This window comes from Papio anubis, chromosome 9 (assembly GCF_008728515.1).
Source record: "Papio anubis isolate 15944 chromosome 9, Panubis1.0, whole genome shotgun sequence".
NCBI lineage: Eukaryota > Metazoa > Chordata > Mammalia > Primates > Cercopithecidae > Papio > Papio anubis.
In genome coordinates, this window is record NC_044984.1 from 28,296,101 (window position 1) to 28,315,015 (window position 18,915).

General features: G+C 34.8%; 1 protein-coding gene across 4 annotated transcripts in view; it reads right to left on the reverse strand.

The window, feature by feature from the left end:
* The window catches only part of ERGIC2 (ERGIC and golgi 2), a 40,162-nt gene extending 21,654 nt beyond the window's left edge, over positions 1-18,508 (reverse strand). For 2 of the 4 annotated variants that reach the window (XM_031650375.1, XM_031650372.1), the window contains exons 1-5: positions 18,381-18,508; positions 8,992-9,134; positions 7,574-7,682; positions 5,704-5,750; positions 4,348-4,418 (exon numbers count right to left, since the gene is read on the reverse strand). In XM_031650375.1, coding sequence (XP_031506235.1) covers positions 4,348-4,418; positions 5,704-5,750; positions 7,574-7,682; positions 8,992-9,097 — 333 coding nt within the window. In that variant the 5' untranslated portion in view covers positions 9,098-9,134; positions 18,381-18,508. Of the gene's footprint in view, positions 1-4,347; positions 4,419-5,703; positions 5,751-7,573; positions 7,683-8,991; positions 9,135-15,512; positions 15,534-18,116; positions 18,136-18,380 lie in introns of those variants that run through there. The other 2 variants (XM_031650374.1, XM_031650373.1) reach the window with 2 other exon arrangements.
* Positions 18,509-18,915: the final 407 nt, after the last annotated feature.

Genomic DNA, 18,915 nt, shown 5'->3' on the forward strand with positions numbered 1-18,915 from the left:
AGTGAGCAGAGATTCTGCCAATGCACTCAGTCTGGGCAACAAAGTAAAACTCCGTTTCAAAAAAAAAAAAATCCACTTTTCTAGTCCTAGTTCACAACACTACTTCTGTGACTTTTAAATTTAATTTTGTCAATCTGGAACCTGCCTCTCCCATAACTGTGAGCCTCATGTCTAAGTTTTATACAACCATATGCTCCAAGTTAAATTGTCCCAATCTTTCTGATGTTTCCTTTGATTATACCTCCTGATGAATTTGCCTAAAGCATGCTACCAAACCTTTTTCACATTATAGCACACAAGGAAAATGCTAACATCTAAAAAACACACCAATAAGGCTGTTTGCAGTTACTCTCCAGCTAATGTATAAATAAAATGATTGACAGTGGGGACTCTATGATTCTTCCTTTGAATTCTATAACCTTTGTACAACGTTTACTTAGCACAAAGGTATAACGAAACTACTTTGCTAGGCCCTATGCTAATTCATTTTCTCACTTAACCTTCCTAACAACCTGGCGAATTTGTTACTCCTCTTCCCTTTTTACATAGGAGAAAGCAGGAGCTCAAAAAGTTACAAACTTTCCAAAATCACAGAGAGTAAGTAACAACCAATACACAAATTCAGCTCTATCAGATTCCTTACTTTCCCACCTTTAAAAAATTTTTCTTGTCTTTAAATAGTAACTAAATGTAATAGAAATAGTAGAATAGTAACTATCATAGCACATTGTATGATCATGGCCTGTAAACTAGCAAAGTTATCAGGGCTAGGTTTTTAATATTCAGAGTACATATTAAAATAATGAATGAAAAAATATTTAAGTTAAAATTACATTTTTAATAATTTTATATTAAAAATAATAATTCTTAAATACTTTTATATAAATTAGGACAAAGGAATGAATAGTTTCCTAAAAGCATTGTGAAACACTTTAAATATTACTGATGAAAAGTATACAATTAAACAATTAGAAGTTCTTAACTTCCTCATTAAGATACAACTTTTAATTATAACAATTTAAATAAAATCTTCCTGCTCCATAAACTACTGGAAGAGATGGCAGAAACTGTTTACAATGAAAACAGTCAACAATACTGTCCCAACTGCATAATTCTAACATATCACTATTGCCTAAAACCTGCAAAGCATTTTATAATACATTTTTGAGAACTACAAAGAAGAAAGAATGAAATTAATGATTCTCAAAAGCTTAAAATCCAGCTAGAAAGACAAGAGGTGTAGGGGGAAAAAAAAAGATAAAATCAGGCATCTCATAAATGTCAAAAAAAAAAAAAAAAAAGAGAGTGACCACAACAGTTAGAATACGGACAGAATGCTTTAACAGTGTAAGTGACTTTTAGAGGATACATTCAGGATTATAATACATAAACATGTAATTCTCAGTGTCCAAAAGAAACATAAAAATGAGGATGCAATCTTTATTATCATCTTAAATCATTTAAAATTAACATTCATATGTTGGAAACTTTCATGAATTTATACAAGACCACATACAAACGAAACCAAATTGAGAAAGAGCCCAAAACAAGTTTATTTCATAGGATAGAAAAACCCATGTGAAAGGGATTTTCCCAGTTCAGAGCAACAGAGAAAATGGGTAATAAAAGATAACAGCAGAAAGATACAGGCAGTCATGCTATAATCCATAAAACATACCTACATATTCTTGCCGTAAAATAAATCTCAAAAAGTCCCTCCTCAACAGAATGGAGAATCCAGAAATTAAGCTGCACACCTACAGCCATTTGATCTTTGACAAAATCAACAAAAACAAGCAATGGGGAAAGGACTCCCTATTCAATCAATGGTACTGGGAGAACTGGCTAGCCATACGCAGAAGAATGAAACTGGGCCCAGATCTTTCACCATATACAAAAATTAACTCAAGATGGGTAAAGATTTAAATGACCTTAAACTATAAGAATCCTAGAAGAAAACACAGGAAACACCATTGTGGGCATCAGTCTTGGAAAATAATTTATGACTATGTCCCCACAAGCAATTGCAACAAAAACAAAAATTGAAAAGTGGGAGCTAATTAAACTAAAGAGCACAGAAAACAAAACAAAAACTACCAACAGAGTAAACAGACAGCCTACAGAATGGGAGAAAATAGTCACAAACTTTGCATCTGATAAAGGTCTAATATCCAGACTCTATAAGGAACTTAAATAACTGAACAAGCAAAAAACAAATAACCCCATTAAAAAGTGGGCAAAGGGCATGAACATACACTTCTCAAAAGATATACAAGTGGCCAAAAAACATGAAGAAATGCTCCATGTTACTAATCATAAGAGAAATGCAAATCAAAACCACAATGAGAGGCCATCTCACATCAGTCAGAATGGCTATTATTAACAAGTCAAAAAAAAAACCAAAAAACAGATGTTAGAGAGGTTGTGGAGAAAAAGGAACACTTATATGCTGCTGGTAAAAATGTAAATTAGTTCAGCCAATGTGGAAAGCAGTTTGGAGAGTTCTCAAACAACTTAGAGTATTATTCAACCCAGCAATCCTATTACTGGGTATATACTCAAAGGAAAATAAATCATTATATGAAAAAGACACATGTACTCCTATCTTTATTGCAGCACCATTCACAATAACGAATACATGGAATCAACCTAGGTACCCATCAATGGTAAATGGGATAAAGAAAATGTGGTATACATGCACCAGGGAATACTATGCAGCCATAAAAAAAGAACAAACTTTTATCCTTTGCAGCAACATGAATGCAGCTGGAGGCAATAAACCTAAGCAAATTAATGGCAGGACAGAAAACCATATGCCATATGTTCTCATTTATACTGTATGTTCTCATTTATAAGTGGGAGCTAAACCTTAGGTACTCATAGACATAAAAATGGCAATAACAGAAAGTGGGGACTATTAGAGAGGAGAGGGAGGGAGAAGGGAAAGCGCTGAAAAACTATTGGTTATTATGCCCAGTACCTGGGTGATGGGATCAGTCATACCTGAAAACCTCAGCATTATACAATATACCGAGGTAACAAACCTGCACATGTACCCCATGAATCTAAAATAAAAATTGGAAAAACAATACCTCTTCAAAATGATAAACAAAATAAGGTAAGAATGGCAGAAAATTTTAAAAAAAATAGTTAAAGTTAAATAAGTATTCTTAAGATAGTATAAATGCAATACAAATATTAAAGTATCTAATAATAATCACTTAGATGAAAATAAGCAGATAATAGTGTAGTATGCTGTCATCTATGAATCTGTAAGGTTACTAAGCTCATAAAAAATTACTTCAAAATCAGTTTTTTTGAGTGGCAAAACGGGTCAGAAAGTAGAGTCAGAGTGGCAATAACAAAGTTACTGCTTCTGTAGAAATTTCTATTTAAAATGTATACGTCAAAAGGCATATATCAAGTTTGTAGCTGTAAACTAAAATTAATTCAATAATCAAAACTGGCCAAGGACTTCATTTTCTTTCCTTTAACCCCATACATTCAGTACTTCTACTCCCCGTCCTTCACCTTCACTCTTCATTTTGCAAATTTGCTAAAAGAAGGGTTCACAATTGTCAATGATTTAAAAAAAAGGAACTCAAGAACGCATGTGTAAATACAAGTACCACCATGCCAACAGAGCAGTCCGCAACTAAAAGTTGCTGAGGTCCTCATGCTTACTCTCAAAAGCTTCTTTAGGGCTAGTTCTGATCATGACTCGTTATCACCGTATCTGCCACTGAAATGTGAAGATATTTTCTGATAAATCAATGATGTTATATTCAACTTGTGCTTTGAAGATAATAAGAAAATGTCAGCATTTCACACGCTGTGGGAAATAGAGGCATAAAGGAGGAAGGGAGTAGTAATGCCCATTCTCCTCTTAGAAAGATACTGCTTTATTCTTGACTGTAAGAGAAATACAGTTCAAATATTTTAAATACTTAAATTTGGTAATAGTAGAATACAAACTGGACATAAAAGTGCCCAAATCACTAGAGAAAAAGAAAAAAGCTCATCACTATATATATATTAGAAGAAAAGTGAAAAGGAAACTACTGGAAAGTAGTAACAAAAATATAAAAAAAGGTTATAAAACAGACTTTAGACACCTCCAAACTACATCCAAAATGTTAATAATGGTCACCTCAAGATTCTGGTATATAACCTAACTTTTCTGTTTTTCCCCCTAAATTTATTATAAAGAATATGGATTACTTTTGAAACAAAAGAATTATACTAAAAACTATTTCAGACAAAACTAAAAAGCAACTATCAAAACTGTCTTCGAGGGTACAATTCCTCAACTCATGTATTTCAAAAAACCATGTGAATCAAACTTACTGGTTCATAAACTAGACCATCTGCAGATGCAACCATTGTTTCTGCTAAATCCAATACATCCGCTCCAACATCTGCATACAGAAAAGAATTAGAAGTTTTACATTCTATGCTTGGCGGCAAACCATCCCCAATATAAACAAATTACGACAACTAACAGAAAACTCACCAAGCCAAAAACAAAACCAAAAAAAACAAAAAAAACTCACCAAGTATGTAGAATCACTTCCTATATATTTGTCCAAAAGCTAAAAGTAGCCTTATATAGCTTTGGTGGAGATTATTCCAAAATGTAATAATGTTTTTTCTACTTCTTACCCAGTAAAAAAAAAAAAGATAATTCAAGATCTCATTTAAAAAGGATAAGCGTTACTGAATTGAAGATCTTTGCAAATACTGGCAAGAACTTAATCACAAGTACTAAGTGGCTGCTGAACAAAATATTAATTCCTAGAAATATTTTTAGAGATTAAAAGAAATCTTAAAGCAAAGCTACAAATCAACAAATAGGAAATTTTATTTGGAAAAGGCTAAAATTTAACAGTATTCAAACATCCAAAATAAGGCAGAATATCATATATTCAGAATTACCACTAACTACAAGTTTAAATATAAAGTATTTTTTTATCTCTTAAAACCACTAACATAAGGAAAACTATATTGAAAAGAAAAGATTCAAGGTCATTCTGAGATGAAATCTCACAGAAAATAACCTCTAATTAATTGGGTAAAATTATTTCATACTTCTAAAAATGTAAAAATTTTCTGAGTTCTTGGTCTGTAATATTTAAGCAGTAACTCATAAAATATTTTTCATGCAAAAGCATCCTTATTTTTGAAAACAGTATTGATTCAAACATTCACTATGTGGCATATTAGCATTGTTCCACTTCTACTAGTAAAACCAAGTGAGTCCAGTGAAGAAAAAAAAAGGGTAACCTATCACCATTAACTTAAAAAAACTGGATCTGTATTTTTAAACACAAGAGTAAACATAAAGGGTCGTAAACTGAAACAGTGACATGAGGATATGCTTGTGAAACATGGGTATAAAAGCTAGTACTCCAAACAAAAAGACAGAAAGGATGTACATAAACTAGAAAGCTGATTCATAAACATTTCCTCCAACTTTCTTTTAATTATACTAATGTGAAAGTTTTATCTCTTCTTTTTATGGAAAAGAAACTTGAAGAATATAAGCTGAGAAGTAAGACAATTTACATTATTAAATAATATCACAGTAAAACTTTAAAATATTATAAAGGAAAAATAAAGTACAACCAGTGGTTTTTATTTTTGATTGGCAATTGTTTGAACCATAACCTACATGTGGATTCAGCAAGTTGAAGGTGTACTTACACTGACACTTCATGGCAACAGTAATATCTATATTGATTCTCAATTTGCTGAAAGACAAAATATTAAACATTAGTACCTACCAATTAATCAGCAAACCATGAGAAATATAAATCAACTGACCTATTAAAAACTTGGATTTCAAGTAGAATTATGTCGATTAGAACTTGAATTGCATTTCTCATGGCCAAAACAAAGGCTCTTTAAAGTACAAGTTCTATTTGCCCTTATTCCAAAAGCCTTTCTGACTTCACAGGTTTTGAACACAGTATCCTTTAATAATGGCAACTCTATAATCAATAACTCTAAGCAAGCCAGAAAAAAGTCTTAACCTCTTAACCTCTATTTACATAAACTTTCGATAGAATGTTCCTTTAAGAATGTAAAACTCTCAAAATCAAGAATTAGGAATTGTCTTTCTTCTCTGTTTATCAAATACCATATATTAAGCATGATGCTAGATGTCCTACAAATATTATCTTCTTTATTCCATATCATGGAGCTATAAATGGATGGCTTCACAGATTTTCAAGAAAACCACTAGTGTTCAGGGTAGTATAAATACCTGGATTAACATCACATCACCATTAAAGTGCTATACTGGAAACTAGGTCTATGTAACTCAGGATAAATGCAACCAAACTACCAAAAGTAAATCACCTGATGCTTAAAATTTTTCATGGCCTTTCATTTTCAAATGATTTGATCAAATCAATTTTCGAACACCAGAATGAAGCACAGTGAATAACAGACTGGCTACGATCAAATTCAGTGCTGTGCTTTCTATCAAAACTTTTTTCTGTGTAATAATTTTCATCTGATTTTAAAAAAGGAATTACAGATTTTTAGACCTTCATAAAGTCTTAAAGTCATCTAGAGTTCAAACTGTGCTCCAAATAACCCAGGAGTTTAGGCTCAGGAGATTAGGAACCAGGAGTAGGCCAAGTAGACAAGCTTCCGCATATCCTCACCATGCTTATGTGGCGAACTATGTAATACATAAGACTTCATTTGGAATAAAATGAAGTATTGCATTGGTGCTGAAAACAATAGCAAACTCTTTGAAAACCAATGCTATCCTGAATAATACATTAGAGATGAAGAAACTGAAGTCCAAAAGAAATCAGTGGTGTGACCTGCCCAAGGTTACACAGCAATTTACAAATGTTGACTAATTTAATTCTTATAAACCTCTTGAGGAAGATACTATAATTGCTGTCTGTACTTTACAAAAAAGGAAACTGAAGCATACACAGGTACAGATTTAGTAAGTTCCCTAAAAGTATGTAAATGGCAAACCTGGATTGTAATTGAAAACTAAATGTGTCTTCCTATTTGGTACAATCTTAATATTAGAAACCTATTATCTTCATTCTATTGAAGAAATCCAAATAATACAAATGAATAGATGTAAAGTGTATGATTAAGGTACTATATTTTCAAAAGTTTAAAAGTAATCTTATTTGCATAAACATTTAGCTTAGGTATAATTTATAGATATCAAGTCATAAGGGTATACAATGTATCCTTAGATAATTTATTTTCCAGCTCACACAGATCAGTTAGGTATTTCAACCAGTTTAAAATATTAAACAATTTCCACAATATACATATCTAAGGAAAAATATTCCCCTAACTTTCTGAAACAAAGCATGCTAAATCAAAGAACCTCAGTTTTAGAATTCAACCACTATTTAAATGATTCTAAAAGGTTTCACTTAATGCATGCAATTAATGAGAATTTTTCAGGATGATTTCTTCAGAACTAAAACAAACCAAATCTAGAAGGTTATACTTTTTCTTTTTTAAAAGATATGCTCTTTTTAAAACAATTTGAATCTAAAGGTATTTCAAGAAGAAAAAAAATGATTACCTAGAAAAATCCTTGTCTACTTCGTACTCATACTTCATCCATGTATCTTGATATACTGAGAATTCCATTATGGTTAATAAAGCCATAGTTGTAAATGCTATTAGAGAAACTGGGAAATCCAACAACAAAAGAAAAACAGAATGAAAACAATAAAAAATAAAGCAAAGAACAGGAAACTAATTTAAGTGAGATTAAATTTTCAAAAGAAAAAGCCTAATAATGTAATTTCTATTTGAATGAATACTATAGAAGGTTTTTATTCAAAATGTTTATTATACATTTTATCTAATACAGCTCAAAAGTTAAGGTTTAATATACACAAATATGAACATAATCATTTGCACTACTAAGAAAGCATTTTATTTCTCCAATTTTAAGGGCATCTCTCACTAAGTAGATTTGACAAAATTTGTATTTTCTTATATACAGCAGTGTCACTGATAGGATGAATGATGAAAGTAAGCATGCCTTATAGTACAAATTTGGAAACAGTTGCTTCGTTATTAAAAATGCATCCATGTCTATAAATATAAATTGTATATCAATGTATGTAAATTGGGCTATAAGCCCAATTTAAAACAAAAAGCTAGCCTAATTTCTCAGATCCTGAGAAACCACAACAATCTGTGTGCCAGAAACTCAAATAACATCTCTAAGTAGCTAACAAAACTCTCTTCTACTTTGCCATCTCCTAAATATATCACCTCATTTACAGAACTGAGTAAAAGATCTGACAAAAAGAAAATATATTATATAGTACAGCAAAATACTTAAAATAGATTTTGCAAGAACTTGCACTATTTTCATTAACAAAACTTAATCACAAGTGAATCAGAAATAGTAAGCAACTTATTACCCATTTTACAAAATAAAATGTCAACCTAATTTGAAATACATTATTTTACTAGCTCTTCATGGGAAAAGAAATTATACGGAATATTGTTATAGTTACACATTTCTCTTATATATTTCATTATTTATTTTACTTAATGGATACTTTTATCTGTACCAAGCACTGGGTCTAAGCATTTTATGAAAATATTAACAGTACGGTTACCCCTAGGAGGTAAATACTAGTATCATTCCTATTTCATAGAAGAAACTAAGATAGATAGATTTGAATAACTTCCTCAAGGTCACATATTTAGGAAAGGACGGCAAAGCAGTAACATTGGTTTAATGTATTAATGTTTTAATAAACACTGCCAAAGGCACAGATGGCACTGAGTTGGAAGCTATAAAGAATATTAATAAGAATAAATGAGAGCCAATAGAGTGGCATGAAGACAGACAAGTTACGAAGTTACTACAGAATTCACTGATAAATTCTACCTCATGGCTACATTTCTATATGTTGTTGACTGGATCACTCAGAAGTTGTACTTACTACAACACTTTTAATGTGAACTGATACTCACCTGTACCTCCACTGGCTGAAGTCTCTACATAGCTCTCAGGAACCTTCGGAAAGGCATCCAACTCTTTTACCAAACTTAAAGTTTTTTTCCGATTCAGTCGCCTCATCTTCAGGAAAACCTTCCTCTTCCTTCATATAGTCATGCTAAGGAATAAATAAATGAATAAATGAATCCTTTAAAGAGAAAAAATTTCTCTTTTTTAATATCTTTAAATTGAGGATAACTGACAAATGTCCTTACAACAACTTAGCATTCTCATCCCCCCCTTAAAAAAAAACATAGTATTTATCCACTACTCCTTTCCCCATTCATGCCCTGACAAAAACTACTAATGGAAGGCAATTTAAATACAAAAACATATTAAATAGCAAGAAAAAAGTGAAAAGTAATTAAATCACATTAATAACGTCTAAATACACAAATTAAGATAACGTTTTCTATTAAACCAAAAACTATATAAAAATAATACACTTCCAATAATGAATGACAGTGAAGTAAAATGGCCTGCTCATACATTACTAACAAGAATATAGGCCGGGCATGGTCGCTCACGTCTGTAATCACAGCACTTTGGGAGGCGGAGGCAGGTGGATTACCTGAGGTCAGGAATTTGAGAGACCAGTCTGGCCAACATGGCAAAACCCCGTCTCTACTAAAAATACAAAAAATTAGCCAGGTGTGGTGGCACGTGCCTGTAGTCCCAGCTACCTGGGAGGTTAGGGCAGGAGAATCACTTGAAGGCGGAGGTTGCAGTAAGCCAAGACTGTGCCACTGCACTCCAGTCTGGGTTACAGAGTGAGACTCCATCTCAAATAAGAAGAAGAAGAAGAAAGAAGAAGGAAGAAGGAGAAAGGAGGAAGGAGGAAGGAGGAAGGAGGAAGGAGGAAGAAGAAAGAAGAAGAAAGAAGAAAGAAGAAGAAAGAAGAAAGAAGAAAGAAGAAGAAGAAAATATTTACCACTCCTCTTCTAAGTAAATGCCCGCTGAGGAATGTATCCTATGACAATAACCTGGGGTTTTAACCAAAATTTGATTATGAGGATATTTCTCACAGTGTTATTTTTAAATACTGAAGACAGAAACAAACCCATGGTATCCAATGTACAAATTAAGGTGAAGAAATGCATCTTCATGTAACTATTGAAAATCTTTTTTTTTTGAGACAGGATCTTGCTCTGTCACCCAGGCTGGAGTGCAGTGGCGTGATGTTAGCTCACCACAACCTCAGCCTCCCTGGCTCAAGCAATCCTCCTTGCCTCAGCCTTCCAAATAGCTGGGACTATAGGCATGCACCTCCACCCCCAGCAAATTTTTGTATTTTTTGTAGAGACAGAGTTTCACCATGTTGCCCAGGCTGGTCTCAAACTCGTGGGCTGAAGCCTTCCACCCACCTCGGCCTCCTAAAAAAAGTGCTGGGATTACAGGCGTGAGCCACCACACCTGGCCTGAAATCTTTTATTAAAAAAAAAAAAAATTAATGATATAAGAAAATAGTCATGATACAACATGAAAAGACTACAAGGTCACATGGGTTCCAATTTTATGGGAGACAGGAAACGATATATAAGAAACAAAACTGAACATCTATACACAAAAATGTTAAAAGTAGATCATGAATTTTAATTGCTTACATATAACTTCAGATTTACCATGTTATCTATTTTTATAATCAAAACATTATTTAAAAATTGGCTGCTTGCTATTCCCTTTTTATCAGTATGTCATCTACATCTAAAATTGTTATAAAGCCAATCAAATAACTGAAATCTTAGATCTTTACATAATTTTTATAACTGATTTATAAATAACACTATAGGTAATATTATAAAGAATTCCCAGTAATCAAGGCTTTATTAATAAAATCAACACATAATACAATAAATTGTACAGTTGCAGAGTCACTGTAAGAGAAATAATGTCTCTGGAAGAGAGCAGACAGACTCTGGATCTGAAATCTAATGGGTAGGATTAATATAAAAAGAATAGGCAAAAGAAAGAACATTCATAAAGAAAAAGAAGGGCCAGAGAATGAAAAACCGGCAGTAAACATGAATACTGTCTAAAAGAACGAAGTTCTGACCAGGAGCTCTACTTATCAGTCCAGCAGGGAGCTACTACTCTAAAGTGGAGCTGAAAGCATTAATATGTTGATTTCCTCTGCCATTAAAGCCACCCAACTAAACTTCCCTTGCTGGTTCCACACTCACAAAGCAGCCTTCGAATTACGATTTTTTCTCATGCACTTAGTATTCTAAAGAAAAAAACAGATGATGTAGACAAAACAGATGACAGTTTCTGACCCCCATGTCAGTTATAAAACTGGTATTTCCACTGATAAATTAAGCTTCTGAATGTTTGCTATGTGTATACCATGCTCATTAAGCTTGTTTAGCTGATAATCAAATTTATTTTCTGTACCTTTTTAGTAGTAATTGCACAAAAACTGACCCTTCTTCAATCTTTCAATTTCTACTTTTTCTGATTTGAGTAAAATATTAAGTATCTGTTTGTCTCTTCTCTTTAAAACAGAACTCTCCCTTAAAGACAAGTCCAACTCCAACAATACATCTCTGGCAGCACACCTACAGCCAACTTAAAAGAATGAGTTGTCCCCATTCATCTACTGTGACTACTTCCTCACCCAACTCTCACCTCTTAACTAAATTTGCTCTGAGCAAGGTAATTAGCTTCCTTAGTACTAACTGACAGACACTCCTCAGTCCTTATCTGAGAAAATACACTGCTTATCACTTCTTTTACTTCTTGAAATATTCTCTTAAGTGATATCACATTCCTGATTTTCATTCTACCTGGAAGACCCTCTTTGGCTTACTTTGCAGATTCATCTTCCTCTCAAGATTCTGCACTAGGTCCCCCTCTTAACCTCCACACCTTCCCCAAATGGTGGCCCGTTCCTTCCATTTCAATCTGCATGTTGATTTCTCCCAAATCTTGACTCTTAGCCCAAATCTCTCTGCAGATATGTATAACCCCCTGCCTTCTGTTACCTTTTCATTTGGACATTCCAAACACAATTCAGGCTCAACAAGTCCAAAAATGAATACTTTACCCTGTCAAAATTATTCCTCCTGTATCTCCTATCTTAGTGATAACACCATAAGCTCAACTACACAAGCCAGAAACATGGGTTACAGCCTTAGACTTAAGCTATTTCTAAATTTCTCTTAAATCTGCCTGTCTTCTCTTCTTCAGGCCCACTAAGAAATTCCTTATGTCCAAGTACATTCCCAGTCCCAACTGCCACAATCTATCACTACATTGCTTCAACAACCTCTAATCTTCAACCTTCCAATTCTCTCTATATACTATAATAATAATCTTTTTAATACATAAATCTGATCATGTAATATTTCTCTTCAAATCTTTGTAAAACTTCCCTTCCCACTACACTTAAGAGCTTGGATTCTATCCTAACATGTTTTACAAAGCCCTTCAAACACCAGGTCCTGCTAACCTCTCTTCAAATTCAATCCCTCACAGTCTATGTTCCAACCATACTAAGTCACTTTCAATTCCTTAAATATGCTATTCTCTCTGCCAGAAATATTTTTTCTTCCCCCTACCCCAGCTCTACATTTGACTAACTCCTACTTACTCTTCAAGGCCCAGTCTACTCATTTCTACCTTGAGCGAGCAGGGGGACAAAAAACCTTTGCATGGTCTTCAAAGTCTATCTGCTTCTAGAACGTTGTACCTTTATCACACTATTTCTAATTGCTTCTTTTTCTGTTCCCCCCACTGGATTGTTAGAGTAGGAACCATGTCTAACTTGATCTTTGTATTTCTAATGCCTAGCAAACAGGTATTCAACATTTATGAGAAAAGGAAGGAAGGAAAATTTCCCAGAAACACCACAGAAGCACATCTTTCAAATCACAGCAGTATGTCATACTTAGGTAAGCAAATATATAAAAATAAAAATAAGATCCACAAGAAGGATTTTTCTGTTGTCCTCTGTCCCAGAACAGTGGCCATCACATAGTCAGTATAACACTGTTAAATGAATAAAACAGTGAATTATATTTCTAAAAGTTTCTATAATGCTATATTTGTATAATGAGCTTTCTAAATGCTCTTTTAATTTATATATAAGGATGAAGATATACAAGCAGCTAGTTTTACTAATCTCCTAATAATACATACAACCTATTCAACACTCCTCCCTTGAAAGTCTAGCTGGAATATATTATGTGGCTCCCTACACATCTCTAGCTTCGTTCATCCCTATTTTCCAGTGGATATCACTCTAGCATGGAGCACCCTAACCCTCAGCTACTCCACCAGTCCCATTCCTGAAAGCTCAGCACTAACCCACCCCCAAGAAATTCATTCCATTTTGAATACTTGCCAGCCTACTGTAAAAGTCACTGTCTGGCATAAACAAAGTATCCAATAACTTCTAGCTTTTCTAAAAGAAATTGCTCTATCTGCTCTCTTTATAAAACCTGACTTTCTGTTGGTGGCAGTTCCATTCCAATCCTTACTCATTTCTGAGACTCACAGGTTACAGAAGTGTCATGTTTTACCATATTTCTCAACCGTGAAGCAGATACTATTTTTAATCCCACTTTCTGATGAGGAAATGAGGCACAGAACTGTCAAATAATTTTCCCAGGTTACATAGCAGGTGGTAGAACTTGAAACTATGCTCCAAACCACAGTGCACACTGACTAACTTCCGTACTTGTTGCTATATTCCATTAACGTCTGAATATATTCATAATTTCCTTAATGACTTCAGCACCCAGATCATTCAATATGATTCTCCCCCATTCCATTATCATCCTTTGGAATTCATGCTCCGATGGCATTCATCCTATAGCATTCATTCACAATAAAACCTTTTTACCACAAGCGCTTCTACTCTTGTGATCTCCATCTTAATTCTATGGAAAGCCACCCATGAGCAAGGTCAACCCTTAAAACTGTTCCACCTCTAAACTCCAAAACACACTGACTTTCCTCAGTAGGAACTATCCTTTAAACTCTTTCCTAAGATAAATCTGCCCTTCATTTTCACTGGTGTTCTCAAATCCTTTTTATCCTACCAGATACCCAATTTCATTGCTCCCACTCCCACTCTATTTGCCTCTCTACTCAGTGTGGTAAGCCAGTTTCAAAAATGTGTTTGGAAATACCTCAGATCATCAATCCTTGCCAGAAATCATTGCTGTTCTGTGACAAAATTTTCTAGTCACAGACAATGTAGAAAAGAACTTTTAAAGCTAAATTTATTCAATTTTAAAATGTGTCCTTTATTGTGAGATTATTTTCTTCCTTTTTGTGTCAAAACAGCCTTTCCTTTATGAAATGATAAAACAGATATAACAGAGGTTGTTTAGTTTTTGGCTGTCTTTATTCAGCAAAATTAAAAAATGTAATTCTAGATCAGATTCCTTTGACCACTGGTTGGTGCCGCTATTCACACCTTGACAATCTCCAGTACTATGTCTGTTTTCTCTGATGTCTCTCCTTAAACTGCCTTGAATATTAAAAAACAAAACAAACATAAATAAACTCCAGAAAGTCACTGAAAACAGCTGGAGCTAAGACAAGACAGTCGTCCCTCAGTATCCATGGGGTATTGGTTCCAGGACCTCCCTTGGATATCAAAATTCTCAGATGCTCAAGTCCCTGACATAAAATGGTGTAGTTTTTGCATATAACCTATGCACATCCTGTTGTACACTTTAAATCATCTTTAGACTACTTATAAAACCTAATATAATGTAAATGCTATGTAAATAGTTGTACTGTTTAGGAAATAATGAAAAGAAAGGAGTCTGTAAGTATTCAGTATAGACACAATACTTGTTCAGTAGGCATGCAATTTTTCCTTTTTGAATATTTTCAATCTGCAATTGGTTGAGTCCACAGATGCAGAATCCACAGATATGGAGGGGTGACTGTATTTTGAAAAACTTCATAAGACATAAGAGACTACGTTTCATGTTGGAACACAGACATTATCAACACTCAGTGTAAGTAAAGTCACACAGTCTATACTTCATCATTGTATCCATCTGAATATAATGAGACTATCAGATGCTTTACCAAAATTAAAATACAGAATTCATGAACTTTTTAGAGTCTCCCAATTAAGTTTAATTACTTCTCCAAAGAAAAATGAAGACAAAAGTTATTTCCTGCTACCCAAGTTTTGAGTTAACTTCTATTTTTAATATATATTTGGCAATATGAGAAAAATTTAATTGGTTAATACACATGGCCAAGGTGCGGTCTGAACTGTGTTAACTCACATCTTGATATGCTGAACAAGGTATGTTGAAGTCTCAACCTCTAGTATCTATGAATGGGCCTTATTTGGAAATATTTGGGTCTTTCAGATGTAACTAATTAAGATGAGATCATACTGCATCAGGGTGCTCCAAAATCTGATGACTGGTGTCCTTTTAAGAAGGCCATGTGAAGACACACAGAAACACAAGGGAAAATGCCATGTGAAGACAAAGGCAGAGACTACAGTGATGTGTCTACAAACCCAGGCACAGCAAGGACTGCCCAGAAGCCAGGAAGAGTCAAAGAAGGATTCTTTCCTAGAGTCTTCAAGTCTTGCTGACACCTTGATTTCAGACTTCTAGCCTCCAGAACTGTGAGAGAATAAATGTCTTTTGTTTAAGCCTCCCAGTTTATGGTAAGTTATTACAGCAGCCCCAGGAAACTAATACAGGCCATATAATTCAGGCCATCGCTGAATTTCAGAAATAAAAGGTAAAACTAAAACCTATCTGTAATTTTAAATTACTTGATCATATTGCATTAGAATACTTTACAATAAAAAACATTTTATAAGATAGCTTAGCTTTGCTTTACAAATACTAGATAGCAACCCCCCACCCCCCTCAATTGTACTTACTTTTACCTTAAAATTTGGACCTTTTACAACAGAGTTAAACGTTATATTTGTTTACCGCAACATAATTTAAATAAATCTAGTGACATTCTAAGTGACAAAAAGGTTTACTTGGAAGCCAAGGAAGACAATATAAATGTGAGTTTATAATCAGAAAACCCTGATTACCTAGGCACTTACTAGTTGTGTGACAAGTGTGGAAAGATCCTCAACTTCTCAGAATCCTCTCTCTATAATTTTATTTTAAAAGATGGGGAGCAGGACATAATGGCAACCTCATAGTGTTTAATCAAGATAAAAATGAGGCATGTAGTATCTATTTCTAATTCTCTGAAAAAAAGCAAAGATTTGTAGGATATTTGAGATTTAGTTGTTAAACTCTTTGAGGAAAGTGGGAGAGTTATCTGAGATTAGTTGATAATCTCCTAAAGTTAGGATGGCATGAACTGATAGACTAAAAGTTAAGAGAGATTATAGAGTGATAATAGAATACTCTCAAAGTGCCTAGAAGCAATGTGAAGCAAGGACAAATAGGATCCTCCTCAAAGAACTAGACTATAGTAGCTCTCAATAAAAGTATAGAAAATTAAAGTTAAAAAATGTTAAGGAAAAGGTCAGGGACACATGAAATATATTTACAACAGAATGAATGTTCTCAAAAGCAAAGAGTATGGGGTTAACGAGGCACTCAGAGGGTAGATCTGAGCCACACTACGATGTGACTACACAGAGCAGTAGAAAGAAAGAACTTACGCTTCAGTTATTAAAAGAGGATAATAATTTAAGAAAACAAGCAACTGGATGATGGGCGTTTAAGGACACATTAACCACACCAATCAGAGTGTTTAATTAATCTGCGGTTCAGAAAGATATTACTTTAAACAGTATCTTCTTCAGTCTACATTTTGACTAAGTAACAAGGCAACATTTGTAACTACAGATGTTAGAAAATGAAAATAAAAAATAACAAGAGCTAACATGCATAGAGTGCTTACTGTGTGCCAGTTATTGTTCTAAATGCTTCGTATGTTTCAACACATTTAATCCTCACAACCTTCCTATAAGTTAGGTATTATTATTTCATTTGGCCGATGAGGGAACGAAGGCACAGAGAGGTTAAATAATTTGACCACTATGACATTAAGAGGCAGAATTATAATAAATATTGGGAAACTGTTAAATAGGATTTTTAGCAGGCATTGACTGCCTAAAAGTAACTTCTAGTAAAGAAAAAAAAAAATAGCCACTTCTTTCACTTAAATCATCAACCCCCAAAGAAAGGAAATGTGTGGGTTGTTGTTGTTTCCCCAACTGTTGTTGTTCCAGAATAGGCCTGATTTCCTTCGAGAGATCTTTCAAACTTGATATATTTTTATTATTTGTACCAGGAAGCCATTATAACACGCAACTGTACACTAAAGTTCACTATTATTAAAAAAAAAAAAAAAAAAATCATCCTCTCTCTATCCATCCCTGCACCGCCAACCCCCACCCTCCCAAAAAAACAGAATTTTTTCCCTCATGTTTTCCACTAGAACTGGCATAATTACAACTTAAAGATATCAACAAACAAATTAGGTAAATAACCATAAGTCTTTTTTCAGTGAACCATAAGTCTTTTTTCGTTCTTTATAATTGCGGTATACTACAGTCCAATGTATCAGGCTAGGCAATTAATTGAAATACTGAATTACAACTTCAAATGAATAAATCCTGTTTTTAACTGTAACTTTCATTGCTTCTGAAAACCAGTTTGGCAACATTTTAACAGCTATTATGTCACTCTGTCTTCAAGTCTCAGGTGCACTAAAATATCAAAGTTATTTAAACGTGTTTTCTCAAACAACGACCTGTCAACTCTATATACTACCGATAACCAAGGCTATTCAACATGAGTTGACACGTTGCCTTCGGAGGGTTTTCTGTGCGGGGGAAAAGTAGTGACAGTCGTACCTGTCTCTCAGCATCTCGCCCTCTCCTGCCCCTTTCTCATTTTCCGAGGCACTGTGCGAAACTCCTTTCAGGCGAGGCCAAGACTCTTAAAAATGAGACAGAGGGCAACGTGCTGCCACGAATGTGGTATTTGTCTGAATGGGGGTAGGGAGTCTGACATCCGGGAGGACTGGGACTCGACCGACTGGGATCCTACCCGCCTGCGGACTGGAGAAGCCACCGGGGAACCGCGCAGTGTGAGAAACAAAAGGTCAGAATCAGGGGCTATCGAGGAAGCACCTGAACTCCTTCGAGTTGCAAGACAGCACACGAGCACCCGGTCCTGGCAAAGGGAAGCTCCCAGTAGCATCTTTGCCTAGGGTCCTGCCAGTAACGCCCCCGGGGGAGGTGGAGAGGCTTCTCCGTCCGACCCGCTCTCCAGAGATCAATGAAGACAGGAAGCCAAGCCCATGACAGGCTCCCTGTTCCCTCAACTGCATTTATGCCCTAAGCAGCCCTGGAACAGCTCAGGGAACAGCATCCAGCGGGGTTTCAGTATTTTACCTTGTGTTACGGTCCCAGCCTACCGCCATGTTTCACAGAAGCCCGGGTCGCCGGGGCTCCCGCGTACCCGGAAATACCGCGAGAACAAAAGCGACTATCATGGCTGAAAACGTCAGAAGAGAGACAATATAGGGTTCTCGCGATATTCCCTTTGCTTACGAAGTGCTTAGGGAATGAAGAGGCGTGGTTGAGATAAAAGGGGCGTGCCTACACGGAAATGAGGTTGCAGCTTGTCTTAGGTGTAATCGCGCTGCCAGTTCGGTTCTGTTTCTATGGCAAGGGAGGGATTACTTTCCGACTGACACTTTGAGACTGCAGAACGAATCTCAGCTCCTCACACCGTATTTCATTACTAATAAGAGCGTTGGGCGCAGAAATTATCCCTAACAATCCTAATGCATATCACCCCTGCAATTGTTTTGTGCCCTCTTTCAGTTTCTGTGTCCTCATTTTCCCCTGACAAGAACATTTGAACTTCCTTTTCCGCCATAGGTAACGCTTTTTATTATTTGATCTGCGTTTTTATTGTCTTCCA